Source organism: Capsicum annuum, chromosome 11, assembly GCF_002878395.1.
Source record: "Capsicum annuum cultivar UCD-10X-F1 chromosome 11, UCD10Xv1.1, whole genome shotgun sequence".
Classification (NCBI taxonomy): Eukaryota; Viridiplantae; Streptophyta; class Magnoliopsida; order Solanales; family Solanaceae; genus Capsicum; species Capsicum annuum.
Window position 1 is genome coordinate 35,055,396 of NC_061121.1, and position 26,129 is coordinate 35,081,524.

At 35.4% G+C, this 26,129-nt stretch overlaps 1 protein-coding gene across 3 annotated transcripts in view; it reads left to right on the top strand.

The window, feature by feature from the left end:
* The window catches only part of LOC107848326 (long chain base biosynthesis protein 2a), an 81,969-nt gene that overhangs the window by 33,947 nt on the left and 21,893 nt on the right, over positions 1 to 26,129 (top strand). The window contains exon 1 of one of the 3 annotated variants that reach the window (XM_047398716.1): positions 25,829 to 26,102. The exons of 1 other annotated variant lie outside the window; for it this stretch is intronic. In XM_047398716.1, the coding sequence (XP_047254672.1) occupies positions 26,052 to 26,102 (51 nt within the window). In that variant the 5' untranslated portion in view covers positions 25,829 to 26,051. Of the gene's footprint in view, positions 1 to 25,828; positions 26,103 to 26,129 lie in introns of those variants that run through there. One more of the 3 variants, XM_016693064.2, reaches the window with a different exon arrangement.

The window sequence follows — 26,129 nt, forward strand, 5'->3', positions numbered from 1 at the left end:
GCATAAGTATGAAAATTGAAAATCAACTACATCTAATAACATCTGACTCAGTCTGTGAAATCTCTTCAACATGAAATCTGACAACTGTCTGAAATCTGGGACAAGGCCCTCCCTAGTAGACCAAAACGATAATAAGTGACATAATCTGAAAAGACAGGCCTTCTGGAATAGAGAAGGCTCACCAACTGGACATAATAACTCTGTCTGATATAATCTACTGCCATTATGGACCCCTAGACTGAGACTCAAAACCTGGAGGGAGGAGGGGGGGTCAATACAGATGTACTGGTACGCAAAGTATTCCAAAATAAAGCTTTTATATGAATAAAATAGTTGGAGAGCAATTTGTCAAATACCATACATGAAATAGATCTAAAACACATGGGCACTTTCTGAAAATCACAAAGCATTCTTATCAATGCACTGTCTGATCTTTGTATTACTTTTGAGTTAAGTGGTACACCCCTACAATTCTAAAATCCCATGGGCTATATGGAATCCTCCATGACTCGGCGGAGAAGCCCCCAACCCAAGTATGTCGCAAGGGTTGGAGTTTCTATTCTAATACACCACACGGCACTAGGCCAGCGTAATATAATATACCCCGATCTGTAAATCACAGTTTCGGGCAATGAGTTGTCTGAACTCATGCCTTCTTCGGTGAACCACCTAAGCTCTCTTTATGCCCAATTTTATATTGTTCTGAATCATGCATTTTTCTAATTTCAACATCTGAAAAGTCTAATTTCAAATATGCTTTCTATTCTATTCTGAATTATCATGGCATAATCTAAATTGGTGTCGTCACACCAAGATTTGCAAGTCCTATTTTTGAGCCATAATGCATCATGCATAATTCATTCATTAAAACATAGTTCAGACCACCCAAACATGCAAATAGTATAAGAGATTTCATGTTTCGAAAGCATAAGTCAAAACTATGCAAGAACTCTTCAAACATAAGGTGGTCATGTGCTTTTGGAAAAATTCATGCACTCTTTCATTATATGTATTTTCAACATTTTTCAATACAAACAACCCTCTCTTTTGAATTCAAGATTCATAACCAAATCATTCATAAATCAAGACACTTCGTAACATGCTTTTCAAGATGCATTTCAAAAATAATCCATATCATGTGAAACATGGGAACAATCACATCAAGAGAGGGATTTCATGTGAGTCATGCTCTCAATTTGAATATTAACTTAAATCATATACATACATACATACATATATATATATATATAATTTCAAATCAATGTGGGGAAGGTTAAAAGACCAAAACAATACCGTCAAGGTTTCTAAAACATGAATGCATTCATAAATCTGAAAACCCCTTTCTTAAAATCACGATTTCTATGCCCATGAGATTTTAGGAAAACTCCGCGTACCTTAACCTCGAAAGATACTAGGCAATTCTCGAAGCTTACGGATTGGGGATTCCAAATCTTCAATCACTTTTAAAAACCCACGGTTGAATCTTGAGTTATTTGGGATTTTTGTTTGAAACCCTAGAGAGCGTTCTTGATGAATTTTGGTGAAATTGTATGTATTTAGGTGTATTTGGGATTAAATCCTGTGTTTGGATGGGTTTGGGGCCATGGGAAAAGTCTAGTTTGACCTTGGAATTTAAAATCCGGGACTGGAACGCCGTAAAAGGCTTTACCGTGAAGCGTTGGAAATTGCGGTGAGCTACTAGAATTGACAATTGTCAATTTAAGGCTCATCGTGACGTGGTGGCCAGTCAATCGGGAATGCTGACACTAAAAATACTCTGACTTCTTCACCAAGTGTCCGTTTTAGGTGAATTTGGTATCGATGGAAAGCTAATTCGAAGATATTTCATTTGATATATAGTAGGCCACCCAATTCATTATATACAAGGAGATATGGTCGATTGAAGTTGACTCAAGTTTCTACGCTCACTAAAACTCAAACGATGGGAAAACTTTCAACTTGACCTTGAGTTAGGGGACCTTTATGATTCAATTCATGATCAAATAGGTTACCACACTACATACATGATTAACATGGAAAATTTGCATAGGATTTATGGCTTTTAGATCATCTATGCATAGAAATGACGGTTTTCATTCTAGCTCGAAACACGGGGCGTTACAATTTCAAAACTTCCTAACCTCAAGAAGTTACTCTACCAAGTAGGAAACTCATGCATATTACTCAATTAAGAGGTCATACATGTCACCTAACCATCATCAAACATGTGCCTTCCCCATAAGAGAGTTATCCATATTCACTTACTAATATGCAATTTATTACAAGAATGGATGTAAGAATCAAATTTTGCTCACTCTCACAAAGAATTCTCATGTCACACAAGATGAATCATAAGCTTTCCCTTAGTGTAGTTGTCATGACCCGACCCCAGTCTTAGTTGTGACACGTATCTCAAGCTCACCAAGGACCGAAGACCACCCTCATAGCCTGTTCAATAGGACAAAATCCAAATAAACTGTGAAAGACATTCAAAATATAAAGATAAAATAGCTAATGTAACTCAAAAGTAAGTTCTAAGAGTAAAAAACAACCATTCACATACTTTTTCCACAAAAGCCTCTAAACTAAAATACCAAGTTAGGTCGCGACATTCCCCTCCCCCTCATGGCCAAAAAATGAATCCAAAACATGAAAAGAAATCGATAGGATTTCTTCAAGTCAAGATACATCTTGGTCGAACCCAGATGAAACGTATACCTTAACTCATGAGCCTCAGTCAAGATCCTCTCTCGCAGCCCATCAACATCAGGAACACACAACCTACCTTGGTACCGCAGGATACTATCACTATCAATCTCAAAGGACATAACCTTTTGTTGTCCCACATCATCCTTAATCTCCATAAGAATAAGATCCAACACTTACTTCTCCTTCACCTCAACACCAAGAGATGATTTAACCTCTTCTTGAACAATCACTCGCCTATTTTTGGAGTCTAAAAGATGAACTCCCAAATTAGACAACCGATGAATATATTTCACTAATCCCTTTTTCTCCTCCTCTACATAAGATAAGCTCCCCATAGATAACCTTCTAAGAGCATCAGCAACCATATTAGCTTTCCCTAGATGGTAGTTAAGACTCATATCATAATCCTTGAGCAATTCAAGCCACCACCTCTGCCTGAGACTTAACTCCATTAAAGTAAACATATACTATAAGCTCTTATGATTAGAATAGATGTCTACGTGCACCCCATGCAAATAATGATGCAAAATTTTCAAAGCAAAAACCACAGCTTGCCAACTCCAAATCATGAGTCAGATAATTCCTTTATGTACCTTACCATGCTGCATCAAGACACAACCCAGTCCCACGCAATATGTTTCACAATACACCACAAATTCATTGGTACCCTCAAGAAAGGTTAGAATTGGTGCAAAAGTCAACCTATCCTTCAACTTCTCAAAGCTACCCTCACAATTATAGGACCATAAGTACTTCACCTTTTTCTAATTCAACTGCGCCAATAGAGCAGCAATAAAAGAGAAACTCTCTACAAACCTCCTAAATACTCAGCCAAGCCCAAGAAGCCTCGAATGCTAGTTGGAGTTATGGTTCTAGGCCACCTCTTAACCGCCTCAAATTTCTGTGGATTCACCTTAGTCCCCTCACTAGAAATAACATGCCCAAGAAAAGTCACAACATGCAACAAAACACACACTTAGAAAATTTTGCATGCAAACGCTGATCCTTGAGAGTTTACAACACAATACAGAGGTGGTTGGTATGATCCTCCTTACTTTTAGAATACACCAAAATATCATCAATAAATACTATAACAAATAAGTCCACAAACTTCCTGAACACTCGATTTATGAGATCCATAAAAACATTTCGAGCATTAGTCAATTCAAATGACACAACCAAAAACTCATAGTGACCATACCAAGTTTGAAAAGTAGTCTTGGAAATATTCACTTCCCAAATTTTTAACTGATGATAACCTGAGTGAAGATCAATCTTAAAGAAGCATCTAGCACCCTGAAGCTGATAAAAAAGGTCATCAATACTAGAAAAAGGATAAGTATTCTTATTATTCACTATCACCTTATTTAACTATCGATAATCTATACCTATCCAAAGAGACCCATCTTTCTTATGCACGAAAAGCACTAGAGCACCAACTAAGAAACACTAGGATGGATGAAACCCTTATTAAGAAAATTATTTAACTTCCCCTTTAGTTTCTTGAACTCAGCCGAAGCCATTCTATACAGAAGAATAGAGATAGAAAGGATATTCGATAGAATATCAATCCCAAAATCTATTTTCCTATTGAGAGGAATACTAGGAAGATCATCAGAAAATGCTTTAAGAAATTTATTAACCACAGGGACAAATTGTAAAGAGGGAACCTCAGAACTAAAATCTTTAACCCAAACCAAATGACATATAAACCCCTTGAAAATCAACTTCCAGGCTCAAAAATAAGAAATAAATCCCCTTTAGGCACTAAAGAACTTCTCTCCCATTCAATTACTGGTTCACTAGGAAAATAGAAATAGACCTTTTGGGTCTTATAATTCAATGAAGCATAGAACGAATGAAGCCAATCCATCCCTAAGATCACATTAAAATCTACCATATTGAGCTCTACCAAATGCACCAAGGTATCCTTATGAAAGATAAACAAAACATAACCTCTATAGACCATTCTAGCCACAATAGAGTTACCCATAAGAATAGATACAGAGAAAGGATTAGAAATACTTTTGGGACCAAAGCCAAAGTGCACAGTCACAAAAATGGTTATATAAGAGGGGGTAGACCCCGGATCAAGTAAACAACACACATCATAAGAGAAGAGTTGTAATATACCAGTGATAAGGTCAGGAGATGCCTCAGATTACTAACGGGTGAAAAGAGCATAGAGATAATTCTGGCCAGTGTCGGTAGCAAAAGTAACACCTTTTTGGGTAAGAGCTGAAGAAGTGGCAACCAGAACTGTATTAGCCCCATTGGCTACTCTAGTTACAGGACAGTCCCTCTGCATATGTGGGATGACCACAATTAAAACACTAATTTCTCCCATTATCATAATAGCCATGGTGAAGCTATCTAAAAAATCTACAAGGAGGATAAGGTGGGTTAAACTAAGCTCCATTAGCCTGAGACTGGTCACCCTGTGCCTTAGGACTATTGTTGACCTGAAATTAATGATCACCAGATGGCTTAGGATACGGAGCACTAGCTGATGAAGAGGAATTAGAACTTTCCCAATTATTTTTCTTAGTCCACTGTCTGTCATTCCTCCCACTTGTTTGTTGACCTCCACTGTAATGCCCCAAAATGGGTCCCAAGATGTCACACGGTACTTAAGGTCACAAGTGATCCCAAGCTAACCCTTCTACTGGCATACTTACAAGCAATTGAATAAAATACATAGATCTGAACAAAATCAGTGGAAATATAAAACTTCTCTAAACTTAATAAACACAAATCTAAATTTACAAGATTACAACTATGCTTTTAGAAACAAAACTGAAATTAAATACATTAACACCACTGACTGTCTATGAAGCCTCTACTAGTACTGACTATAGGTAGTCGGTTCATGACTCTTAACTATCCCAACTTAATACGACTGAATAAAGAAAATACAACACTTCTCAAGCTGTATAACTGACTTGAACCCTTGAATCAAAAGGACTCATGACCTACTGACTGGAAGCTGCGGACTAATTGAATATGGTATATGCACTTTAACTTGTACCTATATTATGATACAATGTAGCACATAGACATATATGTGGATCAGTACTTTGAGGATATACTGAGTATATGGGGGTGTATGCAATAGTTAAATAATATCATCATTCTTTGTAGAAATCATGCATGCTGATATAAATGACTCACATAACCTGAGCAAAAACTGAAATCTAAATCTCATAAATCATGAATAAGGAAGCATGTAGTATAAATCTCATGAGTCATTACACCTTATTCTAAAATCTGTATCCTCTTCTTATTCTCAAATCTTGTCAACTGGATAAAATCTTAAAACAATAACTTTCAAAAAATATACTAAGACTTTAAATCTATAAACTATTTAAAGAGTGGGGGTCTTCTTTGGGAGGTTCTTCTAACCGACATAAACCATGTGAGCTGACATGGAGTCTAACATCTTACCCACATTCGGGAGAGTTGTTCTACTCTTGCCATCGAAATAGAACCTTAACTTTAGTGATCACTATATTGTCCTCGGGCCCATAAATCTCAATCCTACGATGACATGTAGTTCTGGGGCATGAGACTTTGGAATCATACCCAACTCGGTGCTAAATACTACTCCCATACTTAGGTTCAGAACTTTTTAGGAAATCCACCATAAAATAGCATATGGGTTTATAATAAAAAACAATTACGCTTTTCTTTGCGATAAATCATGAACTATATGAATAATGTGGATTCTTTAACTTAGTTTAGGATCAAAAGATCAAATCTTGCTTATCAAAGCATGCTAAAAATATAAGCTTCTTGAAATAGCAAAACTCAATCTTAGGGATTAAAGCTCATGCTTCAAACTCATGTCAAAACATCTCAAAATTCATGCTTGATAACATAAGCATTCGTAAATCATATTAAAAATTGGAAATTTCAGTAATGCTTCATGAAAATATAAACAAACTCATGAAATTTATCTTCAACAACTCTCAAAAACTCAAAATCTTGTAAATAGTGATAATGGGTATGAATCCCAATTTAGAACTCATATATAAACATTCAAAATCATATAAAAACATCTAAATCAATATGCTTCTTGGAAATACTTCAACACCACCAAAATAATAAGGTCAAGAATCCCAATATCATACTTAAACTCACTTTCAAAAATCTGAAAAATTGTGTTACGCGCATAAATACATGAAAATAGTCATGTCATTCAATATTCAATCACTTGTAAACTCATAATCTTCAAACAATATAAATTAGGTATAAACACTAACTTAACTTTCATAGAAATCATATTAAAATTCAGAAATTCATAACTTAAAATAAGTTTTGGGCACAAGGACGAAAGGATTGTCCTTGTTGAAATCCCACATACCTTAATTGAATTGATTTGATGAAGAAAGCTTGAATCTTGGAGCTTGGATGGCGAACTTGAATATAAAAGCTTGAACCTTGAATACTTTAGAGATGATCTTGATATAATTCTTGAAGTTCTTGGATTAGAAACCTTAAATTCTGGATCTTTTTGTTGAAGAGAAGAAGATAGAATTGATGATTCTTGAGGGAAAAAATTGGAGAATGGGGGAAAATAATCCCCCATTTAAAGCCTTAGATCATGTTTTTATGACCTGGGTTTAGGTGGGAAAAGAACCCATTGCCCCTTATTACTTTAAAGCAGAAATTTTTAGCCCGCATCCCGAGTTTGCCCTTCAGCGCAATGCGCTACCATCGCGGCAGCTCACTGCCTCAGACTAAAATGGCTATAACTTTTTCCTTGGGTATCGGATTTTTTCGAAATTGGTATCGCCGGAAATCTAATTCAATTATCTATAATTTGGTTGATATTGGGATGGAAATTCCATGTATATAAAATGTGATACACATTTAAAGTAGATCCTTGTAGGATTGAATGCCAAATTTTGGTCGAATCTAATGTTCTTAGCTCCACTTGGCTCTAAGTGACTTCTATGAACTTTGTTCACCTAATAAGGACTTCACATACTTAGGATTAAGGTCATGACACAAGAATTTGAATTATGGATCAAGAGTACGACAATTACACCTTCACTGCTGTGCATTGAAATTGTGTTAAGCTATTGGAAAAGGACGAGTGCAAATTTGCACTCTGGCGCGATACGGTGCTATCGCGTTGCGCCACTGAAAATTGACAATTGGGAATTTGGACCTCTCCGTGATGTGCTAATATCACAGAGGTCTATTGGAATATGACAATTGCCATTTTGGCATCCACCGTGATGCAGTGAGTGCCCAGGTGGAACACTGCATTACTAACAATGCTCTAACTTTTTCACCGAGTGTCGGATTTGGGAAATTTTGATTCGATGGAAATCTTATTCAATTTACCACACAATGGAAGGTCTAAATCTGAAAAATTCTATATGAAATAAAGGTTATTCATTTTTGAAGCACACTCTTAACATTCTGGGAACGAATTTTGAGCTAGGAAAAACACTGGGTGTTACAATATCTCCCCCTTGGGAACATTCATCCTCGAATATGGATAATTAAGCTGAAAATACTAAGGAATATGAGGTTATAAGATATCATGCACAACTGAAATAAACTAAATAACTGAATCTTAAACATAATGAGTTACTAAACGGATCTGTGAGTGCATGAATTCTCATAAAAATAACTATATGGCTAATATAGAAATGAGGGTGTCAACTTATGAGTAACCATTAATTTAGGTTAGATCTGATTTCATGAGAAAATGAATGAGAGGTTTATGACATGAAAAACTCGGGGTATTACAATATCTCTCTCTTGGGATCGTTCGTCCTCGAAAGATATAGATTTGATTGAAATACTAGAAAAAGACTGAGATGACGAACGGGAAGCTTACGAGTTGAATCATGACTGATCATCTAGATTCTGAAAATGATGCATAAACTAGGATGAATTCACAAGGTACACAAAGTGAGAAAATTTCCTTGTAGAATGATATGACTAGATGGGAAGATTGAAAACCATAGAAACTTATCTATACGACTGCTAGACTGAATTACTGGCTAAACGGGTTAACTCATACTGTACATTCCACTTCAACAACTATATTCAACCTTCTACTAGGATCTCACTTAACGCACAATACATCCATCTACACAAGTATTTATCATCACTACTAGAATCTAGAAATCTGACTTAGTTACTTACCCTATCATTCCCCCCCTTATCTTTAATCCATCACTCTAAGTCTGTGAACCACTATATAAACTCTAATATAAACTGCAATCACTTTACTTTAGAGTCTGGCGTAAAATCAATACATATAAAACTAAACTTGCCCTGACAGATTGTATCTTAACGTGTAACTCCCAATGCTAGTACCTCCTTCTGAGAGTCCACTCTTAGATTTATATAGCCTCAAAAGTCATCATATAACAACTTAAACACTCACTAACTTAGAATCTTCATGGTATCACCAGATCTTTATTTCACACTACCTAGAGCTTCAACTCTTACTTCTGTTCGCTCAATCTTCAAGGATTCAATCTTAGATTCTAATACTTAACACGAACATCATCAACCTTTAATAAACCAAACTACCTATGTCATAGCTTACTAATATCACCTCTCTAAACTTGTATTTCTAAACTATGAGAATCAAGATCACACCAAAAAGGCTCAGCATCATCTACCCATAACTCCTTAGCTTAGCTATTAAGAACATAATATATATATAACTAGTCTCCTTCCACTTAGTAACTCAATGGTACTACTAATCACACACAACACGTAATAACCTTAGAAATAATGCAACCTTATATCACCTTGGGCATACTTCTTCACCATACATATAGCATCATACTTAATTATAGATAACTGAACTCAAACTTCTTACATACACTGTTCAAGCCTATTAGATCCCTTCTATATAGCTAACAGTACTAACCAAGAAATTATTTCATCCACTTTGATGACCATCAACTGTTCAAACTTAGTGTCTAGTTCTAGCTATGACGAACCACAATTTTACACAATATTCTTACATGCTAAACACCTGAAACCATTAGTCCGCTAAAACTTCATAACAGTAAGGATCAATCTCAATCCTATGATCTATCTTATTTAAAATCCACTAACACATCCTTCTTCTAATATCATTACTATCTACCCTTTTTATACCGCTAAACTTAGTTTATAACTCTATATGTTTCAACTAAACTCCCCTTGGAAATCTCAGGGATGCCTAAATTAACAACACTCCTTCACCAAGTACCTTCATCAATAACCTATACTTTTATTGCACAACAAACACCGTCAACAACTCTTTTCATACTTCAAGCAACAATAATTCACCTTAACTAATGACTCCTTCTCTACCTTCTACTAAATTAGCACACAAAGACATAACACTTTATTACTAACTCAATCTTATGCAAAAGATTCGGCAATACATACATTCTATAAATTGTCCTTACCATTTTTCTCGTCACTACACCTCTAAACCCTCAGTTCAAACCAATACAAGAACAACAAGATGAATAACAATTTGCTAGTGAATCAAAATAGGCCTCACATGACTTCACTAGACTTTGATTTTTTGTTTTGAACTAGAAAATGAGATAAATAATAAAACAACTATGCTAGTGAATCGAAAGAGGCCCACACGGCTTCACTAGACTTTTAGTTTCAACAACACAATGATAACAAGATTACAAGAGATGAAAACTTGACATACAATATGCAATGATCTAACAATACACATCTTACTCTATCTTAGCTGAACAGCTCATAAAAATAAGGACATAACTTTAAACTTAAGGGACTTATAACATAGTAGAAGGCTCCTCTCAAGCCGTTTTGTAAAACTTCAGAAACTTCTGCTAGCAATTCTAAGAGCATTATCAGGGGAGGGAATTGGAACTTGCCGATTATGTTACCTCAAGAACAGTACATAGATAGAGAAGTGTATATTATTATGGATTCTGAGGAGAAATCTGAGAGCACACCTGACTAGGTGTTAGTGCATGACTTTCCATGAACATGAATAAAGCCCTTTAAACTTTGGAACTTAAAAGCACTGATGGGATACTTTCTAGCCTCCTTATAATCCCATAAATATCTGAGGAGACTATTTGAGAAAGCCCTAGCAGTAAAGGTTTAAGCTTGACTATTTCTAATACCTTGAAAATAAGGCAGAGATGGCCCGAATAGAGTAAGATGAGAATCTGTATAAGTTTATTAGAGACCCTTTCTATAGCACAATTTGAGACTTGAAAGAATGAAAAGATTTTCTAAATGCCTTGTAGCCTCCCGAATAAAAGTACAGATGTCTCCATATTGTTCGTAAGACTCTACTAGAAACGGCTTCACAGACACCCTAGGAAACTTGAACTCTATGCTCTGATACCAAGTTTATAACGCCCCAAAAATGGGTGGGTCTCGAGATGTCACACGGTACTTAGGGTCATAAGTGATTCCAAGATAACCCTTCTACTGGTATACATACAAGCAACTAAATAAAATACATAGATCTGAACAAAATCAATGGAAACATAAAACTTTTCTGAACTTGATCAATACAAATCTGAATTTACATGATTATAGCTCTGCTTTTAGCAACAAAACTGAAATTAAATACATTAACACCACTAACGGTCTATGAAGCCTCTACTAGTTATGACTATAGGTAGCCGGTTCATGACTCCCAACTATCCCAACTCAATACAACTGAATAAAGAAAATACAACACTTCTCAAGCTGTATAACTGACTCGAGCCCTTGAATCAAAAGGACTCGTCACCTGCTAACTGGAAGCTCCGGACTAACTGAATATGGTAGATGCACTATAACTTGAACCTACATTATGAAACAATGTAGCACATAGACATATATGTAGATCAGTACTTTGAGGATGTACTGAGTATATGGGGATGTATGTAATAGTTAAATAATATCATCATTCTTTATAGAAATCATGCTTGCTGATATAAATGACTCACATATGTTGAGCAAAAACTGAAATCTAAATCTCATAAATCATGAATAAGGAAGCATGTTGTATAAATCTCATGAGTCATTACACCTTATTCTAAAATCTTTATCCTCTTCTTGTTCTCAAATCTTGTCAACTAGATGAAATCTTAAAACAATAACTTTCAAAATATATACTAAGACTTTAAATCTATAAACTATTTAAAGACTAGGGGTCTTCTTTGAGAGGTTCTTCTAACCGACATAAACCATATAAGCTGACATGGAGTCTAACATCTTACCCACATTGGGGAGAGTTGTTCTACCCTTGCCATCAAAATAGAACCTTAACTTTAGTGATCACTATCTCGGGGCCTCGGGCCCATAAATCTCAATCCTATGGTGGCATGTAGTTCTAGGTCATGAGACCTTGGAATCAAGGTCTCATGACCCAACTCGGTGCTAAATACTACTCCCATACTTAGGTTCAGAACTTTTTAGGAAATCCACCTTAAAATAGCATAAGGATTTATAATAAAAATCAATTATGCTTCTCTTTGCTATAAATCATTAACTATATGAATAATGTGGATTCCTTATCTTTGTTTAGGATCAAAAGATCAAATATTGCTTATCAAAGCATGCTAAAAATATAAGTTTCTTGAAATATCAAAACTCAATCTTAGAGATTAAAGCTCATGCTTCAAACTCATGTCAAAACATCTCAAAATTCATGCTTTATAACATAAACATTCGTAAATCATATTAAAATCTAAAAATTTCAGCAATGCTTCATGAAAATATAAACAAACTCATGAAATTTATCTTCAACAGCTCTCAAAAACTCAAAATCTTGTAAATAGTGATAATATGTATGAATCCCAATTTAGAACTCATATATAAATATTCAAAATCATACCAAAACATCCAAATCAATATGCTTCTTGAAAATACTTCAACACCATCAAAATAATAAGGTCAAGAATCTCAATATCATACTTAAACTAACTTTCGAAAATCTGGAAAATTGTGTTACGCACATAAATACATGAAAATAGTCATGCCATTCAATATTCAATCACCTGTAAATTCATAATCTTCAAATAATATAAATTGGGTATAAACCCTAACTTAACTTTCATGGAAATCATAATAAAATTCAGAAATTAATAACTTAAAACAAGTTTTGGGCACAAGGACGAAAGGATTGTCCTTGTTGAAACCCCACATACCTTAATTGACTTGATTTGATGAAGAAAGCTTGAATCTTGGAGCTTGGATGATGAACTTGAATATAAAAGCTTGAACTTTGAATACTTTGGAGATGATCTTGATATCAATATTGAATTTCTTGGATTAGAAACCCTAAATTCCGGATCTTTTTGTTGAAGAGAAGAAGATGGAATTGATGATTCTTGAGGGAATTGATTAGGATTGTTCTTGAGGGAAAGATTTGGAGTATGGGGGCAAATAATGCCCCATTTGAAGCCTTAGATCGTGTTTTTATGATCTGGGTTGAGGTGGGAAAAGACCCCATTTCCCCTTATTACTTTAAAGAAGAAATTTTTAACCTGCATCCTGAGTTTGCCCTTCAGCGCGATGCGCTACCATCATGGCAGCTCACTACCTCACACTAAAATAGCTATAACTTTTCGCTCGGGTATCGGATTTTTGGAAAATTGGTATCGTCGAAAAGATAATTCAATTATCTATAATTTAGTGGGTCTTGAGACGGAAAATTCCATGTATATAAAATGTCATACATGTTTAAAGTAGACCTTTGTAGGATTGAATGTCAAATTTTGGTCGAATCTAATGTTCTTAGCTCCACTTGGCTCTAAGTGACTTCTATGAACATCATTCACCTAATAAGGACTTCACATACTTAGGATTAAATTCATGACATAATAATTTGAATTATGGATCAAGAGTACAGAAATTACACCTTCACCGTGAAGCGTTAAAATCGCGTTAAGCTACTGAAAAAGGACCAGTGCGAATTTACACTCTGACGCGATGCGGTGCTATCGTGTTGCGCCACTGAAAATTGACAATTGGGAATTTAGACCTCTCCGTGATGCACCAATATTATGGAGGTCTACTGGAATGTAACGATTGTCATTTTGGCATCCACCGAGATGCGGTGAGTGCCCAGGTGGAACACTGCATTACTAACAATGCTCTAACATCTTCACCGAGTGTCGGATTTGGGCGAATTTGATATCTATGGAAAGCTTATTCAATTTCCCACACAATGGAAGGTCTAAATCTTAAAAATTCTATATGAAATAAAGGTTATTCATTTTTCAAGTACACTCTTAATATTCTAGGAACGAATTTTAAGCTAGGAAAAACACTGGGTGTTATATCCACCCCGCTCCGAATACCTGAACTTCTTGTTCTGCCTTTCTCCCATCTCTACTTGTCTTTTCTTTTCATTCTCTACCTGCTGCATACACACCACTAGTCTAAAGATATCCATTTCATTGTTAAACATCGCAACCTTACCCTACAATAAGCAAACTTTCTCATCGTAGAAATCATACTAGACACCAACTCTGGAGAATAATGAGACAACTGATGGAACTTCAAGACATACTCCTTCATACTCATCCGATCTTGCCTCAAGTTCACAAACTCTTCGACCTTGGCCTCCCTCAACTCCTGAGAAAAGAAAAATAAAGAAAAGCATTATAAAACTCCTCCCATATTACCCGTTCTGTGTCATTACCCCTGAACTACTCCCACACCCATACCACTGATAAGCAATATCTTTTAACTGATAAGAAGCAAACTCCACATCTTCTATATCAGGAGCATATATCACTCAAAAATTCTTCTCCATCTCATCAATGAATCCTTAAGGATACTTATCAACCTTAAAGCCTGTAAAAGTTTGGGGATTCAACCTCGTGAACTGCCTAACTCGGGTAACCTCAGATGAAACAACAGCAAAACCAATTGGGTCGGACAAACGAGACTGAGAGTCCACGAGCTGAGTAAGCAGATGAATATATCGGTAAAACTTTACATTAGAGATATCCCCCTGAGATGGCTGATCATGATTGTCACCAGTCGGGTAAGGACTAGTAGGGACCGATAGAACACCAGGTGGAGCGGCATAATTGGGATAAGGGAACTTTGATCGGGTCGGTACTCCATAAATAAGGCGAGTACCCTCTACATTTCCCTCAGGTAGGGCAAAGGTTACAATAGAGTTTCAACGAGCATCAAATCTTTGAGGAGGCATGAGTTGAAATACGAGTAAACTGGGAGCAAGAGAGAATTAACGACACTAAACTTCATAGCCTGAAACAGAACACAAGAAAGGGAAACGTTCCTAAATGCCTCGTAGCCTTTTTCTTATAAGTGTGGAGCACTATACACCCCTAAAAGGGACTCTAATCAATGTAAATTTATGGACACCCAAAGACCCTCAACTTAGGCTATGATACCAAGCATGTAATGACCCGACCCTTAGCCTAGTCATGATGGATATCTCAAGCTTACCGAGGATCGAAGACCACCACCATAGCTTGTTTAATCAAGAAAAATCCAAGTAAACAGTGGAAGACGTCCAGAATATAAAGATAAAATATAAATGTAACTCAAAAGTAAGTTCTAAGGGTCAACAACAACCATTCCCACACTTTGTCCACAAAAGCCTTTAAACAAAAATACCAAGTTAGGTAGGGACATGCCCCTAACCATGGCCAAAAAGGGAATCCAAAATATGAAAAGAAACAAATAGAATTTTGATACTCATAAAGAAAGTAATGAAATATCTAGCTTTTCAGAAGATGGAGGCTTACCATTTCAACACAGAACAACTGACGAATCAGAATCGACCTAATGTTGCATAGGGGTAAAAGAGGTGTCTTCGGACCCTACATTATGAAATAATGTAGCATTCTAGGACGGTTAGTAAAGTGAAGGACGATTAGTAAAGTGAGTGCTAGAATGTAACTCAGGACAAGGGATAACATAAATCCATTTTCTAAAACAAAACCAATCTTAATATACATGTTCACAATTATGTATACATATATATAAGATGTCGGGATATGGTATAGGGTTTAAGCATGAGATTTAAAATCATTAACCTGGACTGTGTAGCTCTAACCATCCTAAGGGCACTCATAGGCTATATGGGTTCAACTTACCCTACTAAAAGAGTCTCGGCACGTGTTAGCTGCATGAACTAGAAATATTCGAGAAAGGTCAAGGGAATCCACTACCCTTTGCAATTCTAAAGTATATATATAAAGTGTGAATTATGCACACGGTCATAAAGATATCCATGCCAGCAAATATGTTTTCCAGTATCTGTCCCCCCTGAGACCTCTACCTTCCACAGTGAGCTACACAACCCCATTTAAGCCCAATTAAAACATTCAAACATAAACCCATCAACCAAGAAGTCATCCATTAAGGCATTTACTGAATGGTATCATACCAATTAATTATGCTTACAAACCAATTTCATTATGCCAAACCAATTAGCCAATTAGAATCTAAAGTTCCAACTTAAACCATTCCATGGCCACCAAGGCCTTTTAAAACATTTAAAACCAAACTATGGCCACCAAGGCCTTTTAAAACATTTAAAACCAAACTATGGCCACCAAGGCCTTTCAAATTTGTGTTTATGTTCCATTAACATTTTATGCAATGTAAGGTTCTAAAGGCAAGTTAAATTATGTGTATAACCATGTTTCAAAGCCAGTTTCATAAAGTGGGTTGAGGTTAATATAAATTCCAGTACCAAAATCCATTTATTTAGGGGAATCCATGACCCATATTGCATCTACCATTCCCATTCACCCCAATGGGTTTAAAAATACATCAATAAAGCATAACAAATGCATGTAAACCATGAGAATGCCATTTAAACAATAACCATAAAAAACCCTCAACCCAAATTCCAAAACCACATATTAAAATCATATGAAATCAAACCATCATATGCCATAGTAAAATACAAGTATAGAGAAGAGATACATGCCTAAGATTACCATGAATTTGGAGAGAAAACACCAATTTGAAGGCTAGATGACCAGTTCTCTTAAAAACCCTAATTGTCCTCACTTGGGAAATTTGAGAGAGAAGAGAGTGTATTTGACTTGTTAAAATAATGAGAAAGGGAATCTTAGGGTGTTTTATGGTCGTGGGTAATAATTTATGAAGAAAGGAAATAACCAAAGTGTCCCCAAATAAATAGTAGAAAAAACAGTCGCTATGTGTCATGCAACAACTCGTGGTCACTGGTCATGAGTTGTCACCAAGCCTAAGACACCAAACCCTGACTCCTTACTGTTATGGTCACAAATCATACCCTACGACTTGAGACCTCACCCTATGACTCGTGGGGGCTAATTCATGATCAAGATAGAATCCTAAGGCAACCTCATTGATCAGACAATGATTGGCACTATACGATTCATGAGGACTCTTCATGACTCGTCACTTGAGCCGTACCCTGGACAATGATGACAACTGAGAAATTTTTAAAGGCCATAACCTGGGGAATCACAATAGTACTCTAGTAATATCAAAATATCAAGGTTAAAGATCAAATAGGCCTTTAAGGGTTGTAATACAGGCTAAGGGATGGGTAGGAACTATTTTAGCCAGTAATAGTGAGTATATTCCCTAAGCGCTTTAATACATTAAACATTCATTAGAATTCTCTCTAACCAACCAAATTTTTACCACTTTTATCGTCCTACCTCTCTTTTGTTTTGCCCCATATCTTTAAGCTAGTTCACATATCTTAAGGAGAGAGTGTTTGCTACCAACACATGATTCACTTTTGATCAATTTTTCTTTGCATTACATTACTCCCAACCATACACATAAATATTTTCAATATACCAAGAGCTATTTTTTTGGGGTTTCACTTTTACTTTTTCCTTCTTTAATTTTACACTCCTTACATCATAATCTTTCAATTAATTACTTTGGAATTTTGGATCAAATTACAATCAATTGAAAGAAAGGAGATAAGTACATATGAGGCTACCAATGAATAGGCTAAAGGATCAATGGGGATAACCAAGGTCATGTAGAAAGGGTAGATAAAGAGGGTATAAGAAATGTCTATATCATCTTCTAAGCCTAATATTCTTTATTTTGCTTTGCAAACTCTCCAGGCAAGTTCTAACCATCAATATGAAATAAGGATTATACAAAACCTCACTCACACATGGCACATGATCAAATCAAGTAAGATTTCTATAGACTCTCAACCACGAAATAGCAATAACTTAGAATTAATCCAACATCGCAAAAGAGTCATATAAATGAGCCTAGGTGTCTTAAAAATAGTAATTCAACTCACTATACATGCTTTTACATTCAAAACCAACTTGCATCATGTAATCATACATAGCATTTAGAAAGAACATCTCATTTATTCCTAAGCAAAAATTTAAAATCACTCCTAGAATTCAAAAATGGATATTGGATTCAAAGTATGCCCCCTTGGAAAAGAACCGAAAAGAAAAACTAAAAGGTGGGTGAAGTGTGATTCTACTCAACAGACACCAACAAAACTAAAAATAAACAAAGATAAAATATTTTTGTATTTTTTTAAAATTTACTCATAAACTAGAAACTAAACAAAAATACAAATCCTATAGCAACACTCCACACATAAAATCACACTTTGTTACCAAAGTATAAATCAAAAGTAAGGATAGAAATACTCCTTGGGGCCTCTAGGCCTAGCTAGTAGCATCATGATCATCAAAGGAGTTAAGAGAACCCCACACTCAGTCGTTGCCATACTCCTTAACTTAGATCTCCAGTACTCAGACTTTCATTCAACTTGTTAACTTAAACAATAAAAAAACAAAAGTGATACTAAAGAAAAAAAAAAAAAGCTACCTACCTTAACTTGAGTTTCCTCCCAAGTGGTGCTTGATTTATTGTCACAACACGACTCATATAACAACTCTCAACCATATTTTTTTATCCTCTTCTTTCTGCTCGAAGCCCATCTTCTTATTCTTTTCTGACCTTTTGCCTTCTAAGCTGTGCATAATTTATTATCCCCTCTTGCTCCTCTAGTAGCCAATAATGAACGTCCTAGTATGATTGGTACTCTATCATCTACATTACAATAAAGAACAATAAAGTCAGTAGGAATAATAAACTTACCACCCTTAATGAAATATTCTCTATGATTTCTTTGGGAACCATTCTTGTTCTGTCTGTCATTTAGAGCACCACTAAACATAGCCTCAATTTCCCAAAGCTAGAGTGTTAAATACAAAAAGAGGTATCAAATTTATTTTTTCCCCCAAATCACTCAACACATAGACACATCACTTTTACCAATTGGTGTGGGGAAGGTGAAACTCCCAAGGTCCTTGAGATTCTTGGGCATTTTGCTCATCGCCACCAAACTACATATCTCAGTTAGTGCTACCCTCTTAATGTCTCCGAGCTTTGTCTTATTGGTCACCATATCCTTCAAGTACTTAGTGTACTTAGGCATTCCCTATAAAATATCTAACAAATAAAAGTTTTGTGAAGTTCTCTGAATGTGTCAAAAGTACCTCTTAAAGCAAGCATCATCCTTATTTTTTAAGTTTTTGAAGGAATGGTGGTGGTGGTGGTCTCTCATGTGTATGATTAGTTGTCTTTGCTTTTGGGTACTCAGATTTCCTAAAATTTTTAGCTTCTTTAGTTGTCATTTGCTTCTCTTCTTCTTGCTGTGGGACCAATTACCTCATGATTTTTTTGGAGGTTTGTCAATCAAGTTTCCACCACTCCTCAAGGTAATTACCATCAGTTGCTTTAGATTCTCTTTATCACTAGGAAAATGCCCTTGAGGTATTATATTTTGTACTTGAGCCGATTGCCCTAAATGCATGTCTAAATTCTTCCAAGTCGATTTTTAATTTTTGATATCTGCAGCCATTTGTTCTTAGTTGGCTAGGATTTTTTTTCAAAGTTTCTTCAATATTAACATCCTGAGTATTATTCTCATTTCTCTACTGCTACTGAACTATTGATTTAAGCCTGATTATTTCTCTGTGAGTAATTGGGTTGACTCTGCCAATTGCGATTTTAGGCATTGCCATAGTTTGAATTTCCCTTTTTTGCATTGCCCACAAAATTAACCGACTCTGAATTTCTCCACATAGGTCCGTAGAGTGACCATTATTTCCATAAGTTTCACACCAAGTTTGAGCCTCTAAACTGCATTTACTTGGGCCTGAGGTTGTTTCACACTTAATTTGTTGAACTATGTCATCATTTGGTTCTAAAAGGATTCCAACTGAGTGGGAAATGTTGTGACACTTTCCACCTCAATCATACCTACAAGTTTTTACACTACACTTTTGGGCATATCACCCTACCATTTAAGATTATCTTATGCAATTTGATTTATAAGAGTATATAGCTCATCATAAGTTTTATCCAAAGCTTGACCTCCTAGAGTTGAATCTAGCAAAATTTTTATATTATGGCCAAGTCCTTCAACAAAAATATGAGCTAATACCTTGTTGGTCTATTGGTGTGTGTCAATCCCTGAGAAAAGACTTGAATCTCTCTCATGTATGATAGAGATTTTTATTTGGCTTTTGTTTGAAACTCAGTATCTCAATCCTTAACCTTGTAGTTTTGCTAGATGGAAAGAATCGAACGAGCAACTTCTTTGCCAAGTTATCCAAAGTTGTGATGAAGTTTGAAGGTTTTTCCTTTAACCATTTCTTTGCTTCCCCCAATAGTGAGAAGGGAAAGAGAGTGAACCTTATTTAATATGTAGAGACTCCAGTAGAAATAAAGGTGCCACTAATCTCTAAGAAATTTTATAGGTGGACCTCTGGATGTGACAAGCTTGTGAACTATTCACTGCTTACAATAGTTGAATCATGTTTTGCTTTAGCTCAAATCTACCCCCAAGCTATGATCTGTGGATGTTAGAGTTAACATTATTTGTGAGTGGGATTTCCACTTCATGCATGTCATGCGGGTTGGTTGTTCTTCAGCCATGACTGCAGGAATGGCTTTGCCTCATTGAACTTATGGGATGGGATAGAGAAGTGTTGTTTCTCTCCTCAATTGATGTAAGCATCACTCAAGTTTGGGATATGATTTAACCAAATCCATTTCCCTTACTAGCTTACTTGAGATTCAGACCTATACTTGCAAGTTCAATAGCAAAAACCAAGTTGTCAGCACTTATCAAACAAAATAGTAAAACTACAAATTAGAGAGTTGCTAATTTTTCAAGTCCCCAGCACTGGAGCCAAGAACTTGTTGTGTCCTATAACACATGCAAGTGTATGTGGTCATGCAAGTAATAAAGTGGCTCTTTAAAGTCGAATATGAATAGGGACTTGGTGTTTAGCGAGCAATCCAATTCTAGTGTTACTACTGTGATTACAAAAGTGATATTCGTAACCAATGAGAGTTTGAATTTCAAGAATATAAAATTAATAATAAACAATAATAAGAATAGAAAGTGTTTGCAACAATAGTGAAGAGAATCCAGAGTCAAGGCAATTTGAACAATCCTACAAAACTATGCAATCTCATCGGTTAAGTTAATTATCTTGGTTGTTGATTCACGAGGTTGATAACATTATTATGGCCTTTCGAGCCTCTAATAGTCTATTTAAATAAAAGCCACAACTACATAATTAAGCGGGAATGTGAGAATCAATTCAAACGCATTTGTATTGCATCTCGTATTTGAACCAAATGAGGCAAATTAGGTATATTTCTATCCTAACCGTAAATCCTATATTTAATTCATTTATAGTATAAGAACCCACTCCATATGTTCTATATTCTAATCTAAAGTTCCTCCTTCCGAGCTCATAGTAGAAGTATAAATATATTCTAAAGGTCGTGAGTCAGTATAATCGTAATAACAAAAACATATGAACAACTAAATATGATAATCAACTTAAAACCAACTTAATTGAGCAATAAGTAATCATGTCCGTAGCCTCAACCCTAGAAAGAGGGTGTTTATCCATTCATAGTCATACAAAAAATGAGAATAATGGAATTCATAGGAAAATATTACAAGAGAAATAGAGTAAAGAATAAAAACCCTATTTGGAGCCCCCCTCGTGTTTTTTCTCTCTCCTAAAGTTATCCAAGTTATTTACAATAGAATCTAAGTGTTTTATTTACAGTGTAGATGATATTTGCCTTAAAATACACATGGACAAGGCACACTTTTATCGCAGAGGTCAGTGGGCATTCCACACTCTAATTGTGCACCCTCATTGGAATGTGCCATTCACTTTTAAGCCAGGACATGCCATGCTCTAATTATTGATCTTAGTGAGCATGGCACACTTTTATATTTCATACGCCAATTTTCCTTTATGGTGTAATCCTTTCGCTTTGTCTTCAAGTCCTGCACTTTGTAGATGTCTTTCCAACTCCATTTAAGCTTGTTTTGCTCCCCGGCATTGCTCCTAATACCTTCAATGGTCTCCTATAAAATCATGTAATAATCATAAGTTCATACAACACAATAGAGCTCATCAAAGTACACTAGAACAAACATAGCTCAAGCTAGAACAACTAGTTTTCTCGTCTAAACTCTGTTTGATAATTTTGATTCTTAACTTGTTTAAAATGCAACTTAAAAACTCTCAACATATTCTTCAGCACATAAATACATAATTACACCCTTAATAACTCATTAAGCACATCAATAAGTCCTCGAAACTAGGCTAAATGCACATAGATAGTGAAACTTAGGTGTATAAATATGCCTAAGATCATACTTCTAAGATCAAACTTACCTAAACTGTCTTTTACATTGTTGTGGATGATACACTTGCATCCAAAATCTCTAAGATGAGAGATATTGGGCTTCCTCTCTTTCAGTAATTCGTGTGGAGTCTTCTAAAAGATAGGTCTGGTCATGCCCTGTCACGATCCAAAAATGAGTTTATGATGGCACTTGTTGCGACCCAACCTTGACAAGTTAGCATATCATCCAAAATTGAAAGAAAATCTCAACATAGTAATTAATCAGGCACGAAGAGACTTCTAGAACAAAATCAGCCAAACACAAAACATAAATAAAGCTGAAATCTGAAAAGTAATATAAAACTCCCAAAATCTGGTATCACAAATGTAAGAGTACTAATAAATAATGAAAGCTGAAAATACATAGTTTGTCTCTAGAAATGACATAAATATATAAATAAAGATAGAATAAGGTCCTGGAAATGCAACTCTAAAATCTAGAGCACTCCAGACCCTCGAAAAGTCACCAACTCAATAGCACCAACTCAGCCTCCACGTGTCGTACTCAAGCTTGGATCTATACCAAAAAGTCATAGTAAGAGTGAGTATGGTCCACTTATACTCAGTAGGTATCATAGGTTGACTAAGCAAAGTAGAAAATAATATAAGTAATGAAAACTATAAGCACATCACCTGAATAGAAAGTTCCCAAATGGTAGCTTACATCGTCTCCACTAACAACTCTAATACAAATACTGAAATAGAACAACACAAATATACAAGAAAATATACCGGAGCAAAAATAAGTGAAGGAAAAATAATATAATCATGAAAGATGCATATGCAATGCAATGCAATGATGATGGGATGAATTGTGAAAGTCATAGCATGACTTTCTATATACACCTACCGAGCTCACAACTCCGAAGATAGGACCTATGGGTTCGCAGCCATATACTATAACTCCTATATCAAATTTTAACCGACCTCTCTAGCTCGTGTTCACATAGAGGGTATAGAAAGATGTCAAAAAAATTTTCTAAAATAGTATTCCTTAATAGTACTGATATCTCGTGAGTGCATATGTATGGAATGAGGATGTAAAGTTCAGAATCAAACCAGTATAAAGATATCCAATCCATTCAATACATATATAAGTGAACCCAGAAATTAACTCAATACATCCACAATTCATGATTATCAACTCTAATTAGGAATCATCAAAATAAATATGCATGTAAGGCACCATTAATAGCAAGTCAACTCTTAACTCGGGCATTTTTATAATGATAAAGGCAACCAATGCTCAGTAAGGCCTATAATAATAATTCAAGCCCCTGTACAGGCATTATATTTGGGATAAAGGCATTCAAATGCATAGATAAGGCCAATAATATTAAATAAAGCTCCCACATGGACAATACACATAGATATCACAAGTCAATAACAACAAAATATAAGCACCCACTTGGCCACACAACAGTAATAATAATCTCAAAATACAAACCCCATAGTTATTTTTCTCAACCCATAGAATTCTTTACTTATTTATTAACTACTCAACTCAATCTAAAAGAAGTTAAGCCATAACCTACCTTAAAATGATGAAATTCAATCCGAAAGTGCTTCAACATGGAGTTTTCCCCTTTCAAACAACCTCATAATCAACTATAACATTCAAATATTGTGTTTACACATTAAAATAAAGTTAATGATACCCCTATTACCCATATGTGAGCCGAGTCCAAAACGGCTCTAGAAAATGAGTTAAAAATGAAGGGGTAAAATCAAAATTTTATTTGAGAAATACATTTTTCAAGGTTAAAAAAGAATCTACAGTTGAAAACCCACGCGAACATGAGTTAAAAATGAGATACAAATCAAAGAAAAATCACTTTTCATCTTGACGGGTAAAATTCTTAAAATTTCATTTTGAATTCATTAGTGTTTTTGATGATATAATCAAGGTAAAACAATAAATCCAAGGTTTTGAAACTTACCCAAGCTCAAATGGTGAAGAAATCCTCAAAAATCACCCAAACTCAGAGCTCAAAGGTCCAAAATGGTAAACATTTGGAAAACGAGGTTTATATACAGGTTGGTTACTTTAGCGACTACATGACCGCTAAAGCAATAGGGCACCACTTAAGAGGTCACCACTAAAGCGACCCTTGCAAACTTTAGTTGCTTCCACTTTAGTGACCCATTGATGCTTACGAAAATTCTGCTTTAGTGACCAATTAGCTACTTAAGCAGCTTCACCAGTTGATGCCTTGCACCAGCAACTTAGCTAGAAGGCTAAGTTTTTGATTTGACCCTCAGGATTCATTTAAAATCCTATGAATATAAATAAACTATGATAATAGACTATTTTCGACATTCGAAACATAATGACAATTTCAGATTTTTGAAAAAAGGATCTTTTTCAATAAATTAACCTCCCCTTACCCCCCCCCCCCCCCCCCCCCCCCCCCGCGGAGACCCCTATAAGACATAATTTACTAATTTTTCAAATGGAGGGTCAACACGCAAATTAAAGGCTTCGAACCTAAACCAACCCTGATACTAACCAAATTTGACATTTCAAACATAATAAAACTATTCAAATTTCCATTCAGCATTCAGAAAAATAAATTTTAACTGAAGTCAACTAGGAAACTTTTAAAGTCTCTAAAAATCACAAACTCTCCCAAATAACCCCCGATCGCATCAAAAACCACGACAACCATTCTCACACCCCAAAATCAATATGTAGCAATTATAGAGAAGGAAAAAATAGTTAAAACATATACAAATCAAGTTTTTACACTTTCGATCATTACATACACCTATTGATAATGTAACAAGCAGTACTCAAGGCTTTAATAGACAAATTTTGAGCAAGATTTCTAGAAATCATCATTGTTATAGCCATGTATTCTAGGTTCTGTTCTTTATTTCAACTACTCTATATTTTATGGAATTCTAAAAGCTGAGAAATTGTGATTTACCCCATTTGATTTACAATACTCTAAGACTTTGGTATTCTCAAACTCAGTTTCATGGTCAGATCTACGAGAAACTAATGAGTTTTCAAGATTTTTTCTATTTTTGGACAATATGTAGAATTCATCAAATGCATCTTTTTTAGAAGCCAAGAAGAGTGTCCAAGTGAATCTTGAGTAGTCATCCATTAGCACATACACATACCTTTTTCCTCCTTCGCTTTTTACTGTTATGGGTCCACAAAGATCCATGAATTAGTTCAAGACACTATGTTGTACTCACTAGATTTTTTGTCTTGAATGAGGTTCTTTCTTGCTTTCCCCTTACATAAGCACAACATGTCTTTTCATCTTTTAACTTACCTCTGGGAATCCCTAGGACTAGGTCCTTTGAAATAAGTTTGTTTATCTATGTCATATTTGCAAGTCTTTTATGCCATATAAGAGAATCATATATCATTTCACTAAGGCAAGAGAGATTTGAGTGTGAGGTTCCCAAGATGTTAGTTGTGTCTTCTTGCAGTGAGAACCACTTTTCTTGTATCTATCTTCTTGACTTTGCATCCTACCTAGGTGAAGATTACTTTTTTCCCTTTGTCACACAGTTGAGAGCTCAAAATATTGTGATTCAGTCCCTCAACGTGATAATCTTCTTCTAAAGCTTTATCGTTTGTTCTTTCAATCTTTCATACTCCAATAATGATCTCTTTCTTTCCATCTTCAGAAGATACTTCTTATACTTTTAATGAGGTGAATGAGAGAAATTTCTATTTATCT